Source organism: Schistocerca cancellata, chromosome 3 (genome assembly GCF_023864275.1).
Source record: "Schistocerca cancellata isolate TAMUIC-IGC-003103 chromosome 3, iqSchCanc2.1, whole genome shotgun sequence".
Taxonomy (NCBI): domain Eukaryota; kingdom Metazoa; phylum Arthropoda; class Insecta; order Orthoptera; family Acrididae; genus Schistocerca; species Schistocerca cancellata.
In genome coordinates, this window is record NC_064628.1 from 543,105,445 (window position 1) to 543,127,023 (window position 21,579).

General features: G+C 34.6%; 1 protein-coding gene across 2 annotated transcripts in view; it reads right to left on the reverse strand.

Moving 5' to 3' along the window:
* LOC126175372 (probable phosphorylase b kinase regulatory subunit alpha) overlaps positions 1–21,579 on the reverse strand; it is a 247,572-nt gene that overhangs the window by 158,053 nt on the left and 67,940 nt on the right. For both annotated transcript variants that reach the window (XM_049922140.1, XM_049922139.1), the window contains exon 6: positions 2,082–2,270. In XM_049922140.1, the coding sequence (XP_049778097.1) occupies positions 2,082–2,270 (189 nt within the window). The remainder of the gene's footprint in view (positions 1–2,081; positions 2,271–21,579) is intronic.

Sequence of the window (21,579 nt, forward strand, 5' to 3'; positions counted from 1 at the left end):
TTCGTAGTACATTGAAAGGCTGCTACATCCGAAGATGAACAATACAAAATTTGTATTTACTTCGTTGGATAATGTATGAAAATGTAGTGGTCGAAACTCGGGGCGGAGAAAAAAGCTCGTCTTCTACCTTTTTTTTTAATTTATTTACTGACGCAGAGGTTTTGGCACCAGTATTTATCTTTGCACCTGCAAAGCATGCCTATGTAGCGCTACATATATTCGTCGGCAGAAGTTAGTTGTGGCGGCACCTACCAACATTTTACAGAACTTCCGTTTACTTTGCACTCGATTGTAATCCGCAGGCGGTTTTTTTGGATTACAAAAACCGGAAAAAAAGTGCGAGTAAATACGGTAACATGCTAACTGAAAAGAAAAATCTTCCAATACCACAATAATATAAATAAACTGTTATCCCTATTACTTAGAAAGGCATTAAAAGTTACAAAAACTATTATTTCATTGCAAAAACTGAAATACTAGAGGGTTGCAGGATACATCTTATTTCTTGTACATGCCTAATAATACCTAACACAGGAGGAGGAATATTCTCAAAGCATTAAATCTGTCCATAGAGGTGTACACAAAATAAATGATGAAAGTTATACATTAATTGCCACCTCTACCCTGTTATCAGATATAAATAATGGAAGGAGTAAAGGTAACAAGGTAATAGCCAAATAAGCTGGGTAGAAATCTCTTTTGGCATCATCCGTCTTCATGGTTGAAATTTTAGGTGTTTCAGCTGTATTTCATTAATATACTGTTATGGGATAATCCATTTGGCTATTTTATTGATGGTGTTTAATTTACATGACCGATTTCAAAATTATACAATTTCATCTTCTGATATGCCTGTGGCAATCCAACTCAACCAAAACACTAATGTACCTTAAGTGATCCAAAACGTAAGCACACTCAAAATGAGTAGTGCTATTGTAAATAAAAAATATGCCAGTTCTTGCATGCATCCAATATGGGGGCCAAACATACAGTAACTGAATTTTGTTCAGAGACAAGTATACTATATAGAAATCATAGCTAAGTTTTCAAAGAATGTAGCCAACTAAATCAATGTAGCAGTTGTATCTGTATGTCGGCGTTTCTTGTTTATTAGTCGTTTGGAAGGATATGAACAAAAAGTTTAACAGTGAGTCCTACCTTACATCTGCAACCATGGACTGGTCAACTTCACAGTTATACAGTGAGTTGTTATCTCCATTCATAATTTGTATGTCACTCAGTACTTTTCAATACCATATTAGTATTATGAGATTTTGATATTATTAAATTTTCCCTTTTTTCTGGTTGTGAATACTAAAAATATTTTCTAGGTGCATGGTACTGATCTGAGACAAAAGTGAAATAACCTTTTGATGTAAATTCCTGTATTGTTCAGATACCCAAGTAAAATACTACAGAACAGAGTGATTTGCTAGTAAACTGCAGTTAATCAGTCCATATCCCTCAAAAACAGATGTATCAAACAATAGAAAATCCCGGACAGAATAATGACAAAATTATGAAAAGGACAGATTGCTACTCACCATATAGCCGAGATATTGTCACAGACAGGCACAACAGACTATTAAACACATAAGCTTTTGGCCAGAAGACCAGACTACGAGCAACAGGCCTCAGTTGCCAGTGACAGTGTGTATGTTGCCTGTTTCAGAAGGCCTGTTACTAGTCTTTTTGTTGTGCCTCTCTGCAACTCAACATCTCCATGATATGGGGAGAAGCAATCTACCCTAATCATAATTTTGTCAAAAACAGATATATACTATTATAAAAGGTTTTCAGCTCTTGTTTATGGATGTAAAATGTATGAAATTTAGGAAAATCAGTTTATGACCAGATTAAAATTGTTTCCAACCTGTAAATTGTATCTCGTGTGCAAACTGTTTAACTGGATGCAAATGACGCAAATAGCCTATACACATCTTATGTGATAACATAATTACATGGGAGAAAGTGACAGTTGTTATTGGTTGAGTATCACAGATTTTTTACAATTATAAATTTATAATTTGATTAAGACTGATAATTTTTTTAACATTTACAATGCATAATCACTAATATACCTCTTTTGGTGTTTTATACCCATCTCTTAAGAAACGTTTGCAACCATATCGCCCCTGTAGCTTTGACACAATGGCTGAACGTGTCAGCTGGATCAATTGCGGATCATCCACTGCGAACGCAGGGAAACTAATAATTGATAACAATCCACTGTCCAACTCCTTTGAGTTTGATTCTCGAGGTAACATAGACTGCAAAAAATTAATACGGAAAATGCATATTACACATTTGAACTCGCATTGAGATGTGTGTGTTAAGCACTGCAAAAAACTACAAACTGTCTGTTACATTGGTTAGTACAAATGACAACAACAAACATCTGAAAATAATGCTACATCTTGACAACTTTTCTCCATGGAATCTTAACTTTTTAATTACACATACATCTGAAACAAATTGTACTTTATATACCACAAATGATAACAGAATTATTGCATGCTGGTAACTCTTCCAAGTTATTTGTTGGATATCACCGATAATACTCTAACATTAGCAAAAATTTTAGTTTGCTTGTCACAGATACAGCTTGTGCCAGTTACTGGAAGCTATCTACAACCGATTCAGAATCCAGTTTTAACAAGGATCACAAATTACAGGTCTTTTAAGGAGTTTTGATCACTGCTAGAACCTTTCTGCATAGCTGAAGGCACTAGCATAGCCTGGAAGGATGGCACTTGTCTCGTAGGTAGATGGTCTGAAACTTTGTGGTGAGTGAAATTTTCGATGATAGTGTTTTGTCACTAAAGGGAACAGAATAGAGATGGTGGTAAACAGTTCCTGATCACAGTTAGATTAAATTCCAAATCTCTTCATGGTGACTCATAAAACAAACAAACACTGTCCAAACAGGCCTTGAAGGCCCAATGGTACCGACCGGCTGTTGAGCCGTCCTCAGCCCTTAGGCATCACTGGATGCGGATACAGGGGGTATGCGGTCAGCACACTGCTCTCCCACCCATTGGCAGTTTTCATGACCAGGGTCACTACTTCTCAATCAGGTAACTCCTCAATTGGTCTCACAAGGGCTGAGTGCACCCCAATTGCCAACAGCACTCGACCGATCCAGACAGTGATCCAACCAAGTGCAAGTCCAGCCCAACAGCACTTAACTTTGATGATTGACAGGAACTAGTGCTACCACTGTGGCAAAGGCAATGGCTCACGAGGTATGGTAATCCCCAACATTTCATTACAACTTCCTGGCCAAGAGGCTGTGGCTGGTATAGAAAGAAATTATTCCTTGACACTTTTGTCTCTGAGTGCAGCATTTAATGAAACAGGTCAGTGGTATACTTACAGTTTTCAGTAAAGAAAATAATAAACTCATCACGATCAAATAAAATTTTTCATAAAATATATTTTTTACATATTTACATTTATAATCCTGATGGGGCTTATCTTCTATTTCGGTATAAGGGATGAGGGTCTCTGGTAGTTCATTATAGAGTTATTGCATTTCATTTGGTTACTGGCCCCGCTTAGCCTTGTATCTATATTGCACTCAAAATGGTGCACAACAGTGCTGTGTCTTGTTTGCTCAAGGTATCTAGTGTTTACGACACAAGTACCCATTTTACTTTTTGCCTTAAAGCTCGCATTCAATACTGCTTGGTTCAGTATTGAGTTCATTTTTGTGGCATCATTAGTTTACAAGAATGGTAATACACAACGGTATGGCTATATTTACTGATGAAGCGTTGGCCAACATGCACCTCCGATTATGTTTTTATTTCTTGTTAGAAGTGGAATAAATGAAAGTAAGTTGATCTCTAGTCCTATTCAAACCCCAAACCAGGAATTTGATGAAATGAACAGGATCGTTCCTATCATTAATTTTGATAGAAAGAGAAGTTTTGTATAGTTGTTGGTCATTAAAAAGGAGAGGATTGATAACTCTATAAATGGGATATAAACCCACTAGCTTGATTAGCCTACTTTTCTACATTAAGGTGTATGATGCAAATTAGTTTTTGATACTGAAGGAGGTAATGTAATTGTATCTTACGTAATTTGTTTAATCAAGCAAATAAAATTACCTTCATTAAACAAATTACATAAGATAGAATTAAACTAACTCCTTTAGTATCAAAAACTAATGTGCATCATACACCTAAATATAAAAAGGTAAGCTAATCAAGCTAATGGATTTATATCCCATTTATAGAGGTATCAATCCTCTCCTTTTTAATGACCAACAACTATACAAAACTTCTCTTCCTATCAATATTAATGACAGGAACGATCCTGTCCATTTCATGAAATTCCTGATTTTGGGTTTGAATAGGACTAGAGATCAACTTATTTTTAGTATTTCCACTTCTAACAAGAAATAAAAACATAATAATAAATGAATCATCAATTAAATATTTTATTGTTCAAGCAATAGCATCGACAATACTATTATTTTCAAATCTCCTGATTCAGATAAAGTATCCAACAGGATGGGAAAGAGAATTCCTTCAATAATAATCAGATCCAGATTACTATTAAAGATCAGAGCTGCATCTTTCCATTTCTGATTTCCAGAAGTCATAGGTGCTTCAAGCTGAAATAACTATGGTTCAAATGGCTCTGAGCACTATGGGACTTAACATCTATGGTCATCAGTCCCCTAGAACTTAGAACTACTTAAACCTAACTCACCTAAAGACATCACACAACACCCACTGAAATAACTGCTTAACATTAACAACATGACAAGAAATTGCACCAATAATAGTGCTATCATACTGTATTCAACTAAGAATGTTTATTTGAACCATTATTATTTTAAGAATTATCATTGGGGCAATAGGAGGTTTAAATCAAACATAGTTATGACAACTTCTGGCATACTCCTCACTTAGACATTTAGGGTGAATAATCAGATCTTTAACCATTAGAGAAAACACTTGAGAACTATACTTTATTATTTATTCTTTACCAAGACTAATTATGGTTTTATTATTTAAGCAAATAAATTTGTTCTTTATAAACCAAATTTATTCAGCCAGAAACATGAAAACTGAAATTAAATTTATAATATTCTTATCTCTGCTATCTCTAGGGGGTTTACTGCCATTCCTTGGGTTCCTGCCAAAATGAATTGTTATACAATCACTCATAGAAAACAACATAACAACCATTATAATAATTGTAGTTGCACTAACTACAATTACACTTTGTTACTATGTACGAATTAGATTTTCAGCTCTAACTATACCATATACCAAAAATTCGTGATCAATAAAGATAAAGTCTCAAAAATCAAGAATTATTCTCCCTATACCTGTAATAATTTCATCAATAGGATAATTTCAACATCAACTTTAATCTCATTATACTAAAGACTTAAGTTTATTAAACTAATAACCTCCAAAGTTATAATTAAAAGAATAATCTTTTAGGCCTTAGTGAAACTTTACACCTCTAGAATTGCAGTCTAGAATCATAACTGAATATAAGACCCAACTATGGTAAGAGAAAAAGTATTTCATAAGTAGTTTTACAGTCTACCACCTAAAATTCAGCCATCTCACCACAAAAATGATTATTCTCAACAAACAATAAGGACATTGGTACTTTATAGTTTTTATTTGGAGCATGAGCAGTAACAGTGGGAACATCAATAAGAATACTTATTCATACTGAATTAGGTCAACCAGGATCACTAATTGGAGATGACCAAATTTATAATGTTATTACAGCCCATGAATTTGTAATAATTTTCTTTATAGTAATGCCTATTATAATTGGTGAATTTGGTAATTGACTTGTAACACTAATAACTGGTGCACCAGATATAGCATTCCCATGAATAAATAATATAAGTTTTTGATTACTACCACCTTCATTAACTCTTCTTCTTACATCTTCTATAGTAGATAACGGTGCTGGTACAGAATGGACATTTTACCCCACCTCTAGCAGGAGCTATTGCACATGGAGGCACATCTGTAGATCTAACCATTCTTTCATTAGACTTAGCAGGTTTATCATTAATTCTTGGTGTAGTAAACTTTATTACAACAGCAATTAATATACAATCAGAAAGTATAACTTTAGACCAAACACCCTTATTTATTTGGCCTGTAGCCATCACAATCATTCTTCTTCTTTCACTTCCAGTCTTAGCAGGAGCTATTACCATATTACTAACAGACCGAAACCTAAACACATCATTCTTTGATCCTGCAGGAGGGGCAGACCCAATTCTGTATCAACATCTATTTTGATTCTTTGGACACCCAGAAGCTTACAGTTTAATTTTGCTAGGATTTGGTATTATTTCACACATTGTATGCAAAGAAAGAGCGAAAACTGAAGCATTCGGAACACTAGGTATAATCTACGCCATACTATCAATTGGATTAATCGGATTTATTGTATGAGCACATTATATATTTACAGTAGGAATGGATGTCGACACATGAGCATACTTCACATCAGCAACAATAGTTATTGTGTACCTACAGGAAATAAGGTATTCAGAAGATTGGCCACATTATATGGAATTAAATTCAAGTTTAAACAAGCATTATTATGAGCTCTAGGGTTAATTTTCCTATTCACAATTGGTGGGTTAACAGTATTAGTATTAGCAAATTCGTCCCTTGACATTGTATTACATGATACATATTATGTAGTAATCCACTTCCATTATGTGTTATCTATAGGAGCAGTATTTGCAATTATAGAAGATGTTATTCAATGATACCCACTATTCACAGGGTTAACCATAAATAATACATGATTAAAAATTCAATTCACAATTATATTCATTGGAGTAAACTTGACATTCTTCCCTCAAAACTCTTAGGATTAGCAGGAATACCACGACAATATTCAGACCACCCAGACGCTTATACATCATGAAATGTAGTTTCAAGAATTGGATCTACAGTTTCTATGGTAGGAATCATTATATTTATGGTAATTATATGAGAAAGAATAGTTACAAACCTAGCAATCATATTTAGAGCTAATATAAGTAGATCAACAGAATGATTACAAAATAATCTGCCAGCAGAACACAGTTACTCAGAATTACCATTAATTTCTGGGTTCTAATATGGCAGATTAGTGCATTAGATTTAAGCCCTACAAAAATAAAGGTTTGACCTTTTATTAGAAACCCAAAATGGCAACATGATCAAATTTATCACTTTAAGATGGAGCTTCAACATTAATGGAGCAATTATCATTCTTCCATGACCATACTATGGTCGTATTATTATTAATTACAGTAATTGTAGGCTACGCCCTAAGATATATATAGTATTTATTGCCTACACAAACAGAATATACTTCATGGACATCTAATTGAAACTATTTGAACAGCATTACCAGCAATCTCCTTAATTTTTATCGCACTCCCCTCACTACGACTATTATATTTACTTGATGATTCAGTAGACGCAATAATTACAATCAAAACAATTGGATGACAATGACACTGAAGATATGAATATTCAGACTTTATAGACATAGAATTTGATACCTATATAACATCAGAGCATAATTTAGAAAACGATGGATTTCGACTTCTAGACGTAGATGATGGACAATTCTTCCCATAAATACAGTAGTACGAGTATTAACAAGAGCCTCAGATGTCCTTCACTCATGAGCAGTACCTGCTCTAGGGGTTAAAAATGATGCCATACCAGTCTGACTAAATCAAGGAACATTCACAATAAACCAACCTGGACTGTTCTTTGGCCAATGCTCAGAAATTTGTGGAGCAAACCACTGATTCATGCCAATTGTAATTGAAAGAACTTCAATAAATTTACTCATCAAGTGATTATCTAAGATAATTTAATGAGTTAGTTAAAATGTATAACATTAGAGTATCAGTCTAAAATAACTAAATAATTAGTACACCTTGAAACATTAGATGACTGAAAGTAAGTAATGGTCTCTTAAACAAAATAATAGTAAATTAATGACTACTACTGATTGGGTAGTTTTAATCCAAATCCCTCAAATATCTCCACTCATATGATTCTCTCTATTCATTATATTTTCAGCCACTTTAATTCTATTTAATCAAATAAACTTTTCTCTTTTAAACCTAATCTTAATTAAACGAGCAGGAACAACTGAGATAAAAAATCTAATCTGAAAATGATAAACTTATTCTCAACATTTGATCCATCAACTAATATCTTCAACTTATCATTAAATTGAACCAGAACATTTCTAGGATTATTCTTAATCCCATCAATATTTTGACTTACACCATCACAAATTAATGTTGTCTGAAATAAACTAAACTTAACCCCACATAATGAATTTAAAACATCATTAGGACCAAAATCATTTAATGGAACAACGTTCATCTTTATCTCAATTTTCATTATAATATTATTCAATAATTTCATAGGACTATTCCCTTACATTTTTACTAGAACAAGTCACTTACCATTAACATTTGTAATTGCTTTACCTATATGATTAAGATTTATACTATTGGGATGAATCAATCACACTAATCACATATTCACACACCTTGTACCCCAAGGCAAACCACCTGCATTAATATCATTATAGTATTAATTGAAACAATTAGAAATGTTATCCGACCAGGTATATTAGCAGTATGACTAGCAGTAAATAAAATTGCTGGACACCTATTATTAAACTCATTAGGAAATAGAGGACCATCTATAGCAATAAATTTAATTTCACTACTAATTATTGTTCAAATACTCCTACTAATTCTAGAATCAGCAGTAGCTACAATTCAGGCTGATGTTTTCTCAATTTTAAGAAATTTATATTCTAGAGAAGTATACTAAACTTATGTTAACAACTCACTCAAACAACCGATTCCACTTAGTAGACTATAGACATTGACAATTAACAGGAGCAATTGGAGAAACAGTCCTAGTATCAGGAATGGCAAAATGATTTCACTAATCACATATTCACACACCTTTTAAACAAAGGCACACCACATACATTAATATCATTTACATACAGGATTTTTATCAACTGGATTATGATGAATAATTTTATTTATTGCATCATCTTATTCTTTGTTTCATTCTTTTGAACCTCCTTTAGCAGATGACTAGCACCAACAATTGAACTAGGCATACTATGACCTCCAATAGAAATTAAACCTTTCAACACTATACAAATTCCATTACTTAATACAGCTATTCTTTTAGCCTCAGGAGTAACCGTAACATGAGCACACCACAGTCTTATAGAATCTAACCACACTCAAGCACTACAAGGCTTATTCTCCACAGTATTCTTAGGATTATATTTCACAATACTTCAAGCATATGAGTATCGAGAAGCACCTTTTACTATTGCAGACACAGTATATGGATCAACATTCTTTGTTGCAACAGGATTCCATGTACTCCACGTAATTATTGGAACAATCTTCTTAACAACATGCTTACTTCGACACTCAATAAATCAATTCTCACCAAGACATAACTTTGGATTTGAAGCAGCAGCATGATATTGACACTTCATAGATGTAATATGATTATTCCTGTATATCTCAATTTATTGATGAGTTAGATAATTGTTTCACTAATATAAATAGTACATTTGACTTCCAATCAAAACGATTGATATAACTCAAGAAAAACAATCCTAGTTCTATCTACAAGAGTTTCATTAGATTTATTATTCGAATAATTGTTATAATCCTTGCAACAGCACTATCAAAAAATCAATTAATGACCAAGAATAAAGATCACCATTTGAATGCGGATTTGATCCAAAAAGATCAGCACGAATACCATCTCCCTCTGATTCTTCTTAATTGCCGTAATCTTTCTAATCTTTGGTGTAGAAATTGCATTAATCCTACCAATCGTAATTATTTTTAAAACATCAGACATTATAATCTGAACAGCATCAACAATATTCTTCACTCTAGTCCTATTAGGATGACTATATCATGAATGAAACCAAGGAGCTTTACAATGAGCAGAATAGAGGGTTGTAGTTAACTATAACATTTGGGTTGCATTCAAAAAGTATTGATATAATCAATCAACCTTAAATAGAATAAGAAGCAAAATATTGCAGTCAGTTTCGACCTGAAAGAGTGGTAAATAATATACCTTTATTCTTATTAATTAACTGATGCCAAAAAGAGGCATATTACTGTTAATAATATAATTGAACTATAAAGTTCCAATTAAGGAAATGTAAAGCCAATATGAAAGCTGCTAACTTTTTATATTAGTGTTTAAACTCCATTAACATTTCTAAGATTTATATAGTTTAAATAAAACATTGCATTTTCACTGTAAAAATAATATAAATTCTATTTATAAATACCTAAAAGTAAAAATACCTTAACATCTTCAGTGTAATGCTCTAATTATAAGCTCTGTAGGTATAAGAAAAATATTACTAAAATAAATATTCAAAAAAATAGAAGTTAAAAGATAAATCCTAAAATTCGAATCATATCAACCTTGAATGTAACCAATTAAATAAATAAATAATCTATACAAACCCTGACTGCCGAATAACTCACCCCAACCATAATCAAATGATTTTGATGAATAATAACCAAACTTCGAAGGTTTATATCTAACAAACTTAGTTGAAAAAAAAAAAAAAGGGTATAAACCACACAGAACCAGAAAATCTAACAAAAGAAAGTATACTTAAAGAAAACAAATAATGAGAAAAATCAAAATTAGAACTAAGATAACCCAAATAACCACCTAAAACAACAACTGTAATTGTCAAAAACTTCAAAAAAATGGTTCAAATGGCTCTGAGCACTATGGGACTCAACATCTTAGGTCATAAGTCCCCTAGAACTTAAAACTACTTAAACCTAACTAACCTAAGGACATCACACACACCCATGCCCCAGGCAGGATTCGAACCTGCGACCGTAGCAGTCCCACGGTTCCGGACTGCAGCGCCAGAACCGCTAGACCACCGTGGCCGGCTCAAAAACTTCAAATAATAAGGTAAAGCAATCACGTGAGGAATACGGAAAATCAATCAAGATAAAAGACTAAGACCAAAAACAGCACCAAACAATAAACCAATTATACGAAGTGAAATATAATAATCCTTATCATCAAAAGAAAATCTTGAGTAAAAATTATCATCTCCAGTTATTGAATAATAAAATAAATGAAAAGAATAAAAAGCAGTTAAAGCAGTAGAAAAAAAATAAAGAAAAAATTAAACAATTAATTCATCTCAAACAAACCATTTCAAGAATTAAATCCTTTGAATAAAAACCAGCAAAAAAAAGGTATACCACAAAAAGACAAACTAGAAACATTAAAACAAACAGAAGTCAAAGGCATAAAATTAACAACTGAACCCATAAAACAAATATTCTGAGAATCCTTTAAATTGTGAATTATTGAACCTACACACATAAATAACAATGCGTTAAATGAAGCATGTGCCAATTTAAAAAACGAGCTTTGGATAACCTATAGCCAAAATTCTTATTATGAAACCAAGTTGTCTCAAAGTAGAAACAGCAATAATTTTCTTTAAATCAAATTCAAAATTAGCTCCCAATCCAGTCATAAACATAGTTATACAAACAATTAAAAGTAATCTTCGTACTTCCATAGTTGAAATGGAGGACAGTGGGATGTCCGCTGGTATAAATTTATATTAAAAATGAAGAAATTCCTCCAGCTGTATTTAAGGTGTCAATTTTATTTTGGCAACTAGTTTCAACATTGTAATAACGTCATCTTTAGGCCCATACACTTGTTGACGTCTACTGCGTGCTGATGATACTAGAAGTCAGTGATGAGATATGGACATGCTTCGTCAGTGGTGAGCAGGTCCGTATCTCACCACTGATTTCTAATATCAGCCACACACATTTGACGTCAACAAGTGTATGGGCCTGAAGATGGCGTTGTTACAACGTTGAAACTAGTTGCCAAAATATAATCGACACCTTAAATACAGCTGGAGGAATTTCTTCATTTTTAATATAAATTAAAACTAAACACCAGCCACAATTATAAGTATGTAATATTGGTAGAAAATGTAACAAGAGTAGAAGAGTGAACTAAAGTAGAAACAGGAGTAGGAGCAGCCATAGCATCAGGAAGTCAAGAAGAAAAAGGAAACTGAGTGCTTTTGGTTGTGGCTGCTAAAACAATTAATATAGTAATAAGCTTTAGTTCAAAAGAATGAGAAATAAAGTCATAATAATAAATATAATTTCAACCACCAAAATTTGACATTCAAGCAATACAAATTAAAACAGCAACATCACCAATTCGATTAGAAAGAGCAGTTAATATACCAGCACTATAAGATTTTACATTTTGGTAATAAATAACTAAACAATAAGAAACCAAACTGAAACCATTCCATCCTAACAAAATTCTAATCAGATTAGGACTAATAATTAAAAACCCTATTGAAAGAATAAATATTAAAACAATAATGATAAAACGATTTATATTTTTTCACTTGACACATAATCCTCTCTATACTAAATTACCAAAGAAGAAACATATATAACAAAAGACATAAAAATAAGAGACATTCAATCCAAAATTAAAGTCATAACCATTCAAATTGAAAAGGTCTCATTGAACAAAAACTCTATACACAATTATTAAATAATAGATACCTAAAATAAAGATCATAGTTCTTGAAAAAAAACTCAAAAGAACAAGTAGAAAATAAATACATGGTCTAACGTGAAAAACTTCATATCACTGAACCCACAAAACAATATTTTCAATTAAAATACTCAAGCAATTTAAACAAAGAAATATTCACCCTTTAAACAAAGAATATTTAAAGACAATCAATACAAAAGTAAAAGATGATATTCCCGGAAATAGCCGAGAGAACAAGTATAGACCCCAGAATAACAATTTCCATTCTGAGAATAAGAATATATATATAAAGTATAAACAGCTCTAAAACAGGATTAAAAAATTGGAGCCAAAAATCTAAAAGAAGACCAAGACATAATTCTATTTAATAATCTAAGTTCACCCACCAAATTGACTGAAGGAGGAGCAGCTATATTTGATGATCTTAAAAGAAATCACCACAAAGCCATTCTAGGCATCAAATTAATTATACCCTTATTTAATTAATAATCTTCATCTACCTAAATGTTCATAAATAATATTAGACAAACAAAATAAGCCAGAAGAACATAAACCACTGCTAACTATTAAAGAAAGTGAACCTATACAACACCATCAATTTATAGTCATTAATCCACCAATAACTATTCTTATATGAGCAACAGAAGAATAAACAATTAAAAACTTTAAATCAACCTGATGAAAACAAATAAATCTAAAAATAACTCCATCACACAAACCCAAAGACAACCAGAAATAATTAAACTTCAACCCTAAATAAGAAATAACTTTTTATACATGAAAAATACCATAACCACCCAGCTTCAATAAAACACCAGCAAGAATTATTCTACCAGAAATAGGAGCCTCTACATGGGCTTTAGGAAGCCATAAATAAACCAAAAATATTGGCATCTTAACTAAAAAGGCAAAATCACAAAAACATAAAACAATAAGAACCAAAATCAAACAATAAAGGAAAATATAAAGTATTAGAAAAAAACATAAACCTTAAATAAAACTAACAATAAAGGCAATCTAGCAACCAAAGTATAAAAAATTAAATAAACACCAGCCTGCAAACGCTCAGGTTGATAACCCAAACATCAAATCAAAAGCAAAGTAGGAACCAATCACGCCTCAAAATAACATAAAAAGACAGAAGGCTCAGTCTAGCAATTGAATAATAAAGTATAATTATTAAAATGAAAACCATAAAAACAAAAAATTACAATGATATGGACTTCAATAAACCAAATCTTCAGTAGTAAATATTAATGAACAAATCCAAAAACTCAACAAAATGAAACTAAAAGAAAAATAATCAATACCAAAATAATATCAAATTATATTCAAATCAGCATGTGAATAATCTCAAATCATAAAAACAAAACTTGACAGGAATGTTAAAGAATGAACCAACCATCAACAATTATTTAACAAACAAAGAGGGATCAAAAAAGTTATAAATAAATACTTTAACATAAAGATAAGTCAAAAGAATTTAAGAAATCATTACCATGAGATCGAATTATTAAAACCAAAATAGAAAGACCTAAAGCCTCTTCACAAATAGAAAAAAAACAAAAATAATAACAGGAAAAAAATTATTATAATCAAATTCAATAAGAAAAACAATAATCCACAGAAATAAAGAAAGAACAATATATTCCAATCTCAGAAGAACCATTAATAAATGCTTATGTTCAGAAGAAAAATCATAAACATTAGCAAAATATACCAATAAAGCAGTAAAAACAGAGAAAATAAACATTAGTTTTAATAGTTTAAAAGAACACTGGTCTTGTAAACCAGAAATAAGTCAATCCCCCACTTTTAAAACTTTAGAGGTGAAAAAGCTTCCATTGTCGGTCCCCAAAACCAATATTTTAAATAAACTAACCCCTGAAATGATCAAATGTAATAATAATTAAACTAAGATGCCCTATATCAATATTGTTCTTCATTATCCTTCCAATCTTCCTTGTTGGATTAATAACAGGAACAATAATGTAAAGTTACTGATTATCATATATTTTATTCTTGATATTTCTTGGTGGTATATTAGTCCTATTTATTTATATCACAAGAACTGCATCAAATGAAATATTTCAACCTAAATCAATTACTATAATCATCACTTTAACAATATTGGTCTTTATCATAGCAACATTAATTATTTTAGACATGATAATACTTATAGACTTCAAAAATACCAAAACTATAAAGATTTATAACTCAATCAATTATCAAGAAATAACAATATCTTTAGGAAAATTATATAATAGACCAACATTTATTATTACAATAATGATAATTTATTTATTTTTAGCACTATTAGCATTAGTTAAAATTACTAATATTAATCAGGGACCTATTCGTAAAATAAGATAATTTTACTAATGAACAAACCCCTACAATTAACACACCCTTTAATTAAAATTATTAAAAATTCCTTAGTTGATTTACCTGCACAACAAATATTTCATTTTGATGAAATTTTGGGTACCTATTAGGGCTGTGTTTAGTAATTCAAATCGTAACTGGACTATTTTTAACAATACACTATACATCGAATATTGAAATAGCATTCAGTAGTGCGGTACACATCTACCGGGTCATAAATAACGGCTGAATCATTCGAAATTTACATGCAAATGGAGCGTCTATATTTTTTTATTTTCATTTACTTACACGTTGGGCGACGACTTATATGTATATGCACACCCGAATAATTGGGACAGTAGTTCTATTCCTAGTTATAGCAATTGCATTTATAAGATATGTTTTACATTGAGGTCAAATATCATTCTAAGGTGCAACAGTAATTACTAATTTATTATCAGCAATTCCATACTTAGGAACAGACTTAGTTCAATGAGTATGAGGGGGTTTTGCTGTTGACAACGCGACATTAAATCGATTCTTTACATTTCATTTTGTATTAACATTTATTATTGCAGCTATGGCAGCAATCCACTTATTCTTTCTTCATCAAACAGGGTGAAATAACCCTTTAGGACTAAATGGTGATATTGAAAAAATTTCCATTCCACCCATTCTTTACTTTCAAGGATTCTATCACATTTGTATTAATAACATCATTAATAATTATATTATGCTTAATTATTCCTTATCTACTACGAGATCCATTAGTTACACCAGTCCACATTCAACCAGAATGATATTTCCTATTTTCCTACGAAATTGTACGATCAATTCCTAATAAATTAGGAAGTGTTATTACATTATTTCTATCAATTAGAATCTTAACAATTTTATCATTTTACAACAAAACATCATTCCGAGGTATTCAATTCTACCCCTTTAATCAAATTCTATTCTGAATTATAGTAGTTGTATGTTTATTAACATGAATTGGTAAACAACCAATTGAAGAACCATATATTATAACACAACAAATCTTAACAATTATCTACTTTACATACTTATTAATTAACATTCATGTTTCAAATGCATGAGACAAACCAATTAAGGAATAAAATAAATAAGTTAATTAGCTTACGAAAAGCATATGTTTTGAAAACATAAAACTAGAATTCTTATATTTACTTTTCAAGGAAGTGAGGAGTAATTACCCAAACCATATCATGATGGGTTTTAATATCATTACTTGCAATATTTCTGCATAATACTACTCTCAATGGGTAGCTTACAAGGAGACGTCTTCAGAGATAAAAGAGCAACTGCAGCAAGGGCTAGACGGGTCCCAGAATTTATAAAGCTCCATAGAGGGCCTCACCATTAGTTGTGAGATGTTGAATGCATGATTATCTCTGGATAACCTCATCCTCAGTTCAACTGTCATGCAGTCAGTGCAAAGTCGGCATCTAAATTTTATTTAACTCAAATTGCTTCTCTTTTTTGTTAAAATTAACAAGCTGTTTATATATCTCAATAACTTGGTAAAAATCTATTGAGCACAGCTGGCTGAACTCCAGGGGCTAAGTTGCCGATACAAGTTTTTCTATATGTACCATCAGAGAATCTTAAGGACAGGACGTGATTATCCATGCAACCAATATGGAGTTTTGGTTGAAGACTTTACAGTTTGTTGACCCTTCATTAGACAAGATGTTGGGTTTAGCACAGTCCTATAAAATAACACAAGCAAAGGGCTGCCATTTATATCCTGGGCGAACATTACTGCAGTAAACAGTGAACCTGGACATGTGTCAGATTTGGAAACCAGCACTGACTTCATGGCAATACACAAACACCAACACAGATGAGACTTCCTGACAGATTAAAACTGTGTGCCAGACCGGACTCTAACTTGTGGCCTTTGCCTTTCTTGGGCAAGTGCTCTGCTGACTGGGCTACCCAAGCACGACTCATGACCTGTCGCCACAGCTTTACTTCTGCCAGTATCTCATCTGGTACTAGTGGACATAAAGCTGTGAGGACGGGTTGTGATTCGCACTTGGGTAGTCCTGTTGGCAGAGCACTTGCCCTTGAAAGCCAAAGGTCCAGAATCCAAGTTTCAATTTGGCACACAGTTTTAATCTGCCAGGAAGTTTTGTATCAACATACACGTTGGTGCAGAGTGGAAATTTCATTCTGGGAACAGTGCATATATCCTGCATCTTGTAAACAGTTGGTTTCATGCCACTCGATGTTGCAACAGCCTTACCTGCCGGGACTGTTTCCAGAAGCATGCCAGAGATTGATTACCCTTTCTGGTGGGCAGCTTGTACTAAATGTGCATGACGGTCACCTTTATCTATTTGTCAGGCAGCTGCCCAGCCTCACGATCACAACATCAAGTGGTAATTAATATTGTGTGTCCTACACTATCCACTCAGGAAAGTTCCTTTGATAAACTACCCCTTTCTATATGGGTGGCTGGCAGGACAGTCAGCTTTCAAGTCGTTAGAGGTGCCACCAGATGTCTCATAAATTTCCAATCATATTTACAATTAGGGGCACCTGCACAAATTCCATCAGTTTGATGGATGATCAAGTATAACAAACAAAGCATTCCATTGAAAGGTCAATTTACCATGGCAGCCAGTTACAAACAAAGCATGCTATTGAAAGGTCAATTCAAAACAGAAGCCATTTACAAAATTGTGAACACGAATGTAACTTTCCTAGTTGTCAATAGTGCTGATACTGAGAATCTCTTTGGTCTGGATGTATTTACGTCTCTTGGTTTTTTTGTCACTGACAGTCAACTTGGTCTCCGAGAATATTTCTTATCACCGACTGGGTGCGCTCCGCAACAAATTCCCCAACATTTTTTCTTACGGTCTGGGAAAAACAAAGAATTTTGAAGCACAAAATTCATTGGAATGTACGACATGGCCTCGATCATTTTGCTCTGGGACAGTTCCATTGGCACTCCATCAAGGTCAAGGATGCATTAGACAGGCTGTAAGAATCATATGTGATAGAACCTATATCATCAAGACAGTGGCCTACTCCCCTTGTTGCCAACAGGAAACCATCTGGCAAACTCAGACTTTCCCACAGTGAATGCTAAAGCCGAAGTAGACATGTACCCTATTCCAACGCCTGAGGAACTATACGTAAAACTGGCGGATGAAAAATTGTTCTCCTAAAATTGAGCTTGCCAAAGTGTACTTACAGCTCCTGTTAGATGAATGTTCCCAGAAGATAACAGTGATTAACACACAGCACAGTTTATACAAATACACTACTGGCCATTAAAATTGCTACATCACGAAGATGACGTGCTGCAGACGCGAAATTTAACCAACAGGAAGAAGATGCCGTGATAAGCAAATGATTAGCTTTCCAGAGCATTCACATAAGGTTGGCGCCGGTGGCGACACCTACAACGTGCTGACATGACGAAAGTTACCAACCGATTCCTCATACACAAACAGCAGCTGACCGGCATTGCATGGTGAAACGTTGTTGTGATGCCTCGTGTAAGGAGGAGAAATGCGTACCATCACGTTTCCAACTTTGATAAAGGTCGGATTGTAGCCTATCGCTATTGCAGTTTATCGTATCGTGACATTGCCGCTCTTGTTGGTCGAGATCCAATGACTGTTAGCAGAATATGGAATCGGTGGATTCAGGAGGGTAATACGGAATGCCGTGCTGGATCCCAACGGCCTCGTATCACTAGCAGTTGAGATGACAGGCATCTTATCCGCATGGCTGTAACAGATCGTGCAGCCACATCTCGATCGAGTCAACAGATGGGGACGTTTGCAAGACAACAACCATCTGCACGAACAGTTCAACAACATTTGCAGCAGCATGGACTATCAGCTCGGAGACCATGGCTGCAGTTACCCTTGACGCTGCATCACAGACAGGAGCGCCTGCGATGGTGTACTCAACGACGAACCTGGGAGCACGAATGACAAAACGTCATTTTTCGGATGAATCCAGGTTCTGTTTACAGCATTATGATGATAGCATCCGTGTTTGGCGACATCGCGGTGAATGCACATTGGGAGCGAGTATTCATCATCGCCATACTGGCGTATCACCCGGCGTGATAGTATGGGGTGCCATTGCTTACACGTCTCGGTCACCTCTTGTTCGCATTGACGGCACTTTGAACAGTGGACGTTAGATTTCAGATGTGTTACGACCCTTGGCCCTACCCTTCATTCGATCCCTGCGAAACCCTACATTTCAGCAGGATAATGCACGACCGCATGTTGCAGGTCCTGTACCGGCCTTTCTGGGTACAGAAAATGTTCGACTGCTGCCCTGACCAGCACATTCTCCAGATCGCTCACCAATTGAAAACGTCTGGTCAACTGTGGCCAAGCAACTGGCTCGTCACAATACGCCAATCACTACTCTTGATGAACTGTGGTATCGTGTTGAAGCTGCATGGGCAGCTGTACCTGTACACGCCATCCAAGCTCTGTTTCATTCAATGCTCAGGTGTATCAAGGCCGTTATTACGGCCAGAGGTGGTTGTTCTGGGTACTGATTTCTCAGGATCTATGCACCCAAATTGCGTGAAAATGTAATCACATGTCAGTTCTAGTATCATATATTTGTCCAATGAATACCTGTTTATCATCTGCATTTCTTCTTGATGTAGCAATTTTAATGGCCAGTAGTGTATATGTGGCTGGATTTTGAGATCTCTAGTGCCCCAACAATTTGGCAGCAGTTCCTGGAATAGTTGCTTCACAATATGCCAGGTTGCATTAACTATTTGTATGACAGTGTCATCACAGGAATTTCCACTGAGCAGAATTTTATGAACCTGAAGTCACTTTTTTTTCGTTTTGCAAATGTTATGATTAAAGTGCAATCTGAGCAACTGTGATTTTTTCCCAGCCTTCAGTGGAGTACTTAGGCCACGTCCTTTCTCATGAATGTATATTACCGATGCAGAAACATGCTGAACTGATTGCATCAATGTCTCAGCTGGCAAACCTCCAACAACTTGAAGCTGAAGCCTTTCTCAGAAAAATTAACATATTGTGAAAAATTCAATCCAGGAGCATCTCAGATAATTCATCCAGTACATGATTTGTTTAAGAAAGGACCGGTTTTCATACAGTAGAAAATGTGTGAAAAGATGTTCAGGGAGCTCCAACAGTGTCTACTCTCAGCACCTTGATTAGTGACTTTCCAATTAAGGAAGCAGATAGTGGCTGCGGCAGATGCATCAGACCAAATGATGGGGTTATCCTCATTCACCAAGAGGGTGATGGTTCAGAGCACACATTTACACTTCAAAAACACCCACCTCTGCACAAATGAAACACTGCCAAATCAAGAAAGAAGCATTGGAAATTATATTCGCTTCGAGAAATTTCATGACCTTATGACACGAACTTTCACCTGGTATCATAGCATATGCTATTGGTATTGTTTCTCAACCCAATAGTTAATGTCCCACATTGAACTGCTCATTGGCTCCAGCACTGGACATTGTTCCTCTCACGATATACCTATGAAATCAGTTTCAGAAGCACGTTCCAGCACACAAACGTGAATGCTCTTTCCTGCCTACCCGTGGATATTGACTGCAAGTTCAATCAAGAGTAAATTCTTAGTTTCCGCCTGGATGATGAGACTCAACAAGTCACGTACAACTTTACCATTATTGGATTCTGTATCACCACTGCCACACAAATGAACACTGCTCTCAAACAAGTTCACACCTTCATCTTGAGTGGGTAGCCAGACTAACCGGCCAGGCAACAGTTTATTCCTCTTCAGCATTACTATCGGTCATGACACCATTTGCTTCTAGTCAATGGTGTGATCCTTTTTAACTATAGGCCACACTGCAGTGTGATTCCACATGCCTTATGGCAACAAATCCTATAGCTGCTGCATCATGGGCATTGGGTTGTTGATTTGGGGGAAGAGACCAAACAGCGAGGTCATCGCTCTCATCGGATGAGGGAAGGATGGGGTAGGAAGTCGGCCGTGCCCTGTCACAGGAACCATCTCAGCATTTGCCTGGAGCGATTTAGGGAAATCACGGTAAACTTAAATCAGGATGGCTGGACGCAGGATTGAACCGTCGTCCTCCCGAATGGGCATTGGGGCACTTCCAGGACCAAACTGCTTGCTGGATGCCACACTTAATGGGTGAGCAATGACTGGGAAGCAGAAAGTCTAGTCAGTCAATGCAACAGATGTACAGAGCAGCAGGTGGCCCCACAATAGGTTTTTTTGCCTTGGCCAGCACCCACCAAGCCGTGGGAAGAAATTCACCTTTATCTCGCAGACCCGTTCCTGAATACCATGTGGCTCATCGTCTTTGATGCTTTTCCAGGTTCCCATACATTGTTAGCTGACAACCATGGCAAGGCAGAATAAACAGTGCAAGCAGTGTCGAATAAACAGTGCAAGCAGTGTCGAAGATTTTGGCCACCAAGGATCTGCTGCAGACATTAATGACCAACAATTTTCACAATTATGGGTGAAGGCCTTTGAGAATTTCTGTACT